This window comes from Sander lucioperca, chromosome 22, assembly GCF_008315115.2.
Source record: "Sander lucioperca isolate FBNREF2018 chromosome 22, SLUC_FBN_1.2, whole genome shotgun sequence".
NCBI lineage: Eukaryota > Metazoa > Chordata > Actinopteri > Perciformes > Percidae > Sander > Sander lucioperca.
In genome coordinates, this window is record NC_050194.1 from 2760536 (window position 1) to 2768035 (window position 7500).

The 7500-nt window shown below is 44.7% G+C and overlaps 2 protein-coding genes across 2 annotated transcripts in view; both read right to left on the reverse strand.

Moving 5' to 3' along the window:
• Nucleotides 1-7500, reverse strand: part of LOC116059247 (microfibril-associated glycoprotein 4-like) — a 181905-nt gene that overhangs the window by 143230 nt on the left and 31175 nt on the right. The gene's annotated exons all lie outside the window — the stretch shown is intronic.
• Nucleotides 1-7500, reverse strand: part of LOC116059238 (kinesin-like protein KIF20A) — a 38016-nt gene that overhangs the window by 23861 nt on the left and 6655 nt on the right. Inside the window, exons 5-9 of the mRNA XM_031312196.2 lie at nt 7197-7335; nt 4420-4604; nt 2928-2970; nt 2446-2591; nt 509-581 (exon numbers count right to left, since the gene is read on the reverse strand). Coding sequence (XP_031168056.1) covers nt 509-581; nt 2446-2591; nt 2928-2970; nt 4420-4604; nt 7197-7335 — 586 coding nt within the window. The remainder of the gene's footprint in view (nt 1-508; nt 582-2445; nt 2592-2927; nt 2971-4419; nt 4605-7196; nt 7336-7500) is intronic.

The window sequence follows — 7500 nt, forward strand, 5'->3', positions numbered from 1 at the left end:
ACACACCTCCCTGTAAGACCAGAATGCACCTGAACACACCTCCCTGTAAGACCAGAACGTTTTAACTTGCTGGACGGGAAATGAACACCTGCGTCGGTCTTAAACTAGCAAAGACACTTGGGTCAGTCTTTGCGCCGCGCCGGGTGCAAGATAAGGGCCTAATAACATAAAATTAATTGAAATTGAATTTCAATATTTGTTGCGTTTAGAGCTCTTATGCTATGGGACTAAAACAAAACAAAGTACATTTAAAAACAGGGAAAATTAAATATTTAAGCCTTTGAAAAACTTTTAAGGTCTTGTTTTGTAGCTGTTTGAAATACTTTTAGGACCCTGTGGGCACAAAATAAAGTGAATTCAACCCACACCAAATATTTATTTGATCCTACGAAAGGACAAGAAAACATGTAAGACTTTGCAAACGAAATTCAATAATAAGGTTCTTATTTTTTAGACTTTAATACTATTAAGAGCCTGCGATCCGATGTGAAGTTAGAATGTGCGTTACCTTTGATGAAGGAGTTTCCTCTGACGTCCTGAGACAGACGCAGCACCGTCCTCTTGACATGTCCAGCAGGAACCTGAACACACAAACACATCACACATCACAGCATACATGACATCATATATTTCATTTCATATATTTATTTATTTATTTATCTCGAACAATCAACAATGTTACAAGACATAAAAAACACAAAATAAAACACAAACAATCAGAATCTAACAACAAAAACAAAACAAGAACAAAATAAAAAATATAAAAGGGATTAGTTCGAGAAGGAGCAGGCGGAAGCAAATAGCTTATTTGGTATTATGTACTGTATGTAAATACAACATACAGTCTTTCGGTCGGGAATGAAATGGACCAGAGTCTGGTAGGACCAGGCTACTCTGGACCAGAGTCTGGTAGGACCAGGCTAGTGTACCAGAGTCTGGTAGGACCAGGCTAATGGACCAGAGTCTGGTAGGACCAGGCTAGTGTACCAGAGTCTGGTAGGATCAGGCTAATGGACCAGAGTCTGGTAGGACCAGGCTAGTGGACCAGAGTCTGGTAGGACCAGGCTAATGGACCAGAGTCTGGTAGGACCAGGCTAATGGACCAGAGTCTGGTAGGACCAGGCTAGTGGACCAGAGTCTGGTAGGACCAGGCTACTCTGGACCAGAGTCTGGTAGGACCAGGCTACTCTGGACCAGAGTCTGGTAGGACCAGGCTAGTGTACCAGAGTCTGGTAGGATCAGGCTAATGGACCAGAGTCTGGTAGGACCAGGCTAGTGTACCAGAGTCTGGTAGGATCAGGCTAATGGACCAGAGTCTGGTAGGACCAGGCTAGTGGACCAGAGTCTGGTAGGACCAGGCTAGTGGACCAGAGTCTGGTAGGACCAGAGTCTGGTAGGACCAGGCTAGTGGACCAGAGTCTGGTAGGACCAGGCTAGTGGACCAGAGTCTGGTAGGACCAGAGTCTGGTAGGACCAGGCTAGTGGACCAGAGTCTGGTAGGACCAGGCTAGTGGACCAGAGTCTGGTAGGACCAGGCTAGTGGACCAGAGTCTGGTAGGACCAGAGTCTGGTAGGACCAGGCTAGTGGACCAGAGTCTGGTAGGACCAGGCTAGTGGACCAGAGTCTGGTAGGACCAGGCTACAGCGCTGCTGCGTTCGCCGATAGTTTTTTCCCAGCATTATCTACAGACAGGCGTCCACAGGCAGCTCTGTGTTGCTGAGACGCTGCAGTTCACATGCAGACCGTGCACTGCCCCTCTCCCACTAGCAGAGTCCTGGTGCTGGAAGCCTTGCACAGTTAACCACATGCAGTGCACCCATACAAATGATGCACAAGCACACATAATTTGGGTGATATGAATGTAAGATGATTGCAGAAGTGACACTGATCTGTGTTTTTGGTTATTATTTTTAAAGAAATGGCAGAGCAGATTCCGAAAACAAATCCAGTGTGGCAGGGTTTACATTTTTATGATGTAAATTGAGGGAGCAAAAGCAGAATCGGCTCCAAATATCGGTTCAAGAAAATCGGCAGCCAGTATTGGTCATCGGCTAAGGCTGATGAAAAAAAATTAAAATTAAAATAAAAAAAAAAAAAAGGTATCGGCACTAAAAAATCCATATCGGTCGATCCCTAATTTCTTATTTCCTCTGATCACAGCTGACAGTAGGTTGATGTTTCACAGCTCTGTGACAGTAGGTTGATGTTTCACAGCTCTGTGCCGGCTCCAAAAACTGAAGAAACAAAAACTATCCCAAAGAAAAGCTCTCCGTCTCGCTGTGACAAACACAATCCTACACCGTGTGGCGCTGCAGGTGGAGACGGTTCAAAGATACATTCAGCTGCACGAGGTTCCGCTAACGCTCCGCACACGTTACACGTTAGGCGTAGCCAAAGCGTTAGCTGCACAATTAAGTTTTGGTGGGAGTGTAGAAGAGCGTTACCTGTTCCAGCAGGTCGTGGATGTTGTCGTTGTAAATCTCACAGAAAGAAACCCAGACGGAGAAACGGACATTTGTGTCAACGTCCAGACAGAAACTGTCGGCCTCAGAGGTGCTGTTCAAACTGCTGTCAGTGCTGAGAGACAAGCCTGAAAACAGACACACACACAGAGTCACACACACACACACAGTCACACACACAGTCAAAAATACAGTCACAACACACACAGTCACAAAAACACACACAGTCACACACAGAGTCACAAACCACACACACACACACACACACTTTGTTATGGGGTCATTTGTCTGTTATTTTAGATATTTTAACCCTTTCCAGCAGTCAGACATGACTGAAAATAAACAATCTGGTAAAATCTAGAGTAATTCTTTGGTCCCAAAAAAGATGTCGGACCCAACACTGAGTATTTTGGGTTAAACTTCTTCTTAAAAGGGTGTGACTTCAGAGTAATAAAACCACTGACCGTCAAGAAAAGTTGATCTTCCAGACATCTGACTTTTGTCGCTCTGCAGAAACAAAGATGAGACACGAACAAGTACGCCGTGGTTATTATAAAATAAAAAAGGAAACTAAAATTAAATTAAGGAGTGAAAAATAGTGCCCTAATTGCTTCACATCTGACACTAAACTAAAAAAACTACAACATGCAAACATGCAGATGTTTCCTGTATTGTGAGACGTTAGCATGCAGATGTTTCCTGTATTGTGAGACGTTAGCGTGCAGATGTTTCCTGTATTGTGAGACGTTAGCGTGCAGATGTTTCCTGTATTGTGAGACGTTAGCGTGCAGATGTTTCCTGTATTGTGAGACGTTAGCGTGCAGATGTTTCCTGTATTGTGAGACGTTAGCGTGCAGATGTTCCCTGTATTGTGAGACGCTAGCGTGCAGATGTTCCCTGAATTGTGTGACGTTAGCGTGCAGATGTTTCCTGTATTGTGTGACGTTAGCGTGCAGATGTTTCCTGTATTGTGTGACGTTAGCGTGCAGATGTTCCCTGTATTGTGTGACGTTAGCGTGCAGATGTTCCCTGTATTGTGTGACGTTAGCGTGCAGATGTTCCCTGTATTGTGAGACGTTAGCGTGCAGATATTTCCTGTATTGTGAGACGTTAGCGTGCAGATGTTTCCTGTATTGTGAGACGTTAGCGTGCAGATGTTTCCTGTATTGTGAGACGTTAGCTTGCAGATGTTTCCTGTATTGTGAGACGTTAGTGTGCAGATGTTTCCTGTATTGTGAGACTTTAGCGTGCAGATGTTCCCTGCATTGTGAGACGTTAGCGTGCAGATGTTCCCTGTATTGTGTGACGTTAGCGTGCAGATGTTCCCTGTATTGTGAGACGTTAGCGTGCAGATGTTTCCTGTATTGTGAGACGTTAGCGTGCAGATGTTCCCTGTATTGTGAGACGTTAGCGTGCAGATGTTCCCTGTATTGTGAGACGTTAGCGTGCAGATGTTCCCTGTATTGTGAGACGCTAGCGTGCAGATGTTTCCTGTATTGTGTGACGTTAGCGTGCAGATGTTTCCTGTATTGTGTGACGTTAGCGTGCATGTTTCCTGTATTGTGAGACTTTAGTGTGCAGATGTTTCCTGTATTGTGTGACGTTATTGTGCAGATGTTTCCTGTATTTGAGACGTTAGCGTGCATGTTTCCTGTATTGTGAGACTTTAGTGTGCAGATGTTTCCTGTATTGTGTGACGTTATTGTGCAGATGTTTCATGTATTTGAGACGTTATTGTGCAGATGTTTCCTGTATTTGAGACGTTATTGTGCAGATGTTTCCTGTATTTGAGACGTTATTGTGCAGATGTTTCCTGTATTTGAGACGTTATTGTGCAGATGTTTCCTGTATTTGAGACGTTATTGTGCAGATGTTTCCTGTATTTGAGACGTTAGCGTGCAGATGTTTCCTGTATTGTGAGACGTTAGCGTGCAGATGTTCCCTGTATTGTCTGACCTCTTTGAGCAGCCGCAGTAGGTTCCTCTTGCCGCTGGACTCCGCTGCCTGTTGGTCTGGAGTCAGCCGGCTGAAGTCTCGGCAGCGCTGCGGCTTCAGATCGACGCGGCTGTACAGACGGCCTTCAATGCTGTTAAAGATCACCGACAGCGACCGCGGCAACAGACCCGAATCGTGGTCCGGACCTGAGACACAGACGGGCAGACGTTAAAATGTGAAAAACATTTTTTTTTTTAAAACTTAACGGGAGACATGCAAAAACATCTTTTACATTTTGAGATTGTTAGGCTATTTTGCATCCATCACGTTTCCTTTCAGACTTCAAAAAACACATTTGTACTTCACTGTGTGTGTAGATTTCTCCTAAATTCAACAAAAGTAAGCATTAGATATGCTCAAAAGTTCCTTTGGGGGAGGGGGGGGTCAAACCCCCAGACTCGCCACTTCATATGTGTCCCCCCCAAAAGCCCATTCTGACTTCTGAGTAAAAAAAAAACCTGCAATGTGCTGGACAGAACACAGAAATAGGGCGCCAACATGCACTTGTGGTTACTCAGAGAAGACCGGTTACGCAGGTAATCTGAGAGCATGTTGGCATGACTGACCTTTGAATATGTTTATACTGGCAGGTTTCCTCGCCACACTTACTACGCCACTCTGTGCAGCCTGTCGCAGCAGTGAGACGACAGACACACAGAGACAAGGTGGCTCAACTTATTATCTAGAGGCAATGTTGTGTTTGTTGCTCAGAGTCCCTACTTCCCCTCCAGCCCAGCGGCTGTTTCTCTCCCTGTCTGCCGTGTTTTTGGTCGTCCGCCCTGTCTCTGCTGCCTGCTGGTCTGGTCTGCCAGCGATTCAACGTGTGTGTGAAAGAGGCAGCCGTCCAATTCTATTGAACTGGAAACAGGCTAGGGCTGGGTGATAGGGAGAAAATCAGATATCACCATATTCTTGACCAAATACCTTGGTATCGATACTGCGGCAATATTCTAGGGTTGACAATTAACAAAATATCTTCACACTTAGATTTTAGATAAATAATGGTAAATTCAGAAACTTTACTGTAACGCAGCCTTTAAAACCAGTAAAAGACAACACTTATGACATATCAGGATATTACGATATCCAAAATCTAAGACGATATCTAGTCTCATATCACGATATCGATATATCAATATATTGCCCAGCCCTAAAAACAGGCACAACCTCCCACTTTCACTACGCTGAGAAAGACGTAACGCAGCACCTAAAACTGGAAAAACTCACATATATGTTGTGTGGTTCCGTTGTAACATTGTGTAGAACTTTGCAGAGATAGAGTAGAAGCTACAGGAAATACATATCCCCTCTTGGCTCTTACCGTAACTCGTAACTATGACAACGTGACGTCCTGATGTGTGATGTCATGAAGTATGCGGAGCAGCTTTGTTATCTAATCTGATTACCTGGCGTACAGCACCGGTTGGGTTTCGTGTCTGGGAAGGTTTTTTGTAAATATATTTCTGTAATAGTTTAAAGAATTTGAATGTTTGCTTTCTAAAAAATGTTTAAAAATATGTTCCTGTGTGTGTGTGTGTGTTTTCTGTATGTGTAACCTCTCTGTGTGTGTGTGTGTGTGTGTGTGTGTGTGTGTGTGTGTGTGTGTGTGTGCGTGTGTGAGTGAGTGTGTGTGTTTTCTGTATGTGTAACCTATGTGTGTGTGTGTGTGTGTGTGAGAGTGAGTGTGTGTGTGTGTGTGTGTGTTTCCTGTATGTGTAACCTATGTGTGCGTGCGTGTGTGTGTGTGTTTCCTGTATGTGTAACCTATGTGTGTGTGTGTGTGTGTGTGTGTGTGTGTAACCTCTGTGTGCGTGTATGAGTGTGTGTGTGTGTGTGTGTGTGTGTGTGTGTGTGTTTCCTGGATGTGTAACCTCTGTGTGTGTGTGTGTGTGTGTGTGTGTGTGTGTGTAACCTCTGTGTGCGTGTATGAGTGTGTGTGTGTGTGTGTGTGTGTGTGTGTGTGTGTGTGTGTGTGTGTGTGTGTGTGTAACCTCTGTGTGCGTGTATGAGTGTGTGTGTGTGTGTGTGTGTGTGTGTGTGTGTGTGTGTGTGTGAGAGTGTGAGTGAGTGAGGTCCTGTGTAGATTTTCTAACGTGTTTGATGAACCAGATCTAGCGGTGGGAGCAGCAACATATTACCACCTGTTTATCTTCTTTAGTCTACAGAGACAGACAGACAGACAGACAGACAGACAGACAGACAGACAGACAGACAGAGACAGCAGTGTTTCCTTAAGGTCTTTTGTAGCAGTGGGGGCAGGTCCGCCCCCAAGAAAAATGTTTAGTGTTAACCTGACCATATATTTACTATGATTACATCTAGGACTATGTAACGGTAGGAGCCTTAAGTAGGCCACTAGGCAGCACTGTAGCCATTACTATAACACAGTGGTTCCCAACCTGGGGTCTCGGGACCCCTCAGGGGGTCGGCAAAGATCACAGGGGGGGCGCAAGTCTTTATCTGGTTTGAGGTTGAGGTAAAAAAGAAATATTTGCACGTTAAACAACTTATGATAATACACTAGAATATATAATGTATACAAAAGTCTGTATAAAAACTACTGACTACAGCTTTTCTTAGACATAAGTAGGGGGGACGCCAAGGAAAAAAGGTTGGGAACCACTGCTATAACAGATGCAGTTCAGCAATTTTCGCTGTTTTGTACCTTACGAGACACTGTAGTTTAAAACTGTATGTACTACGTTAAGGGGATGAGACAGACAGACAGAGTTTCTGACCGAGGAATGTGAAGGTTTTTCCAGCGTTGGTGACTCCGTACGTGAACACCAGACAGTTTCCTCCCCCGAGAACGTCTCGGACCAAATCCCGAACCGAACCGTCAAACACCTTCCTCTGGCTGGCCTCGGGCTCGAACACCTCCACGACACAACAACCAGTTTAATATTCAATCACCTCCACCACACAACAACCAGTTTAATATTCAAACACCTCCACCACACAACAACCACACTTTAAAGTTGAATTCCGGTCGATTTCACCACGTAGCTCTGTTGTGTGTAAATGTGGAGTGCTGTCAGTAGC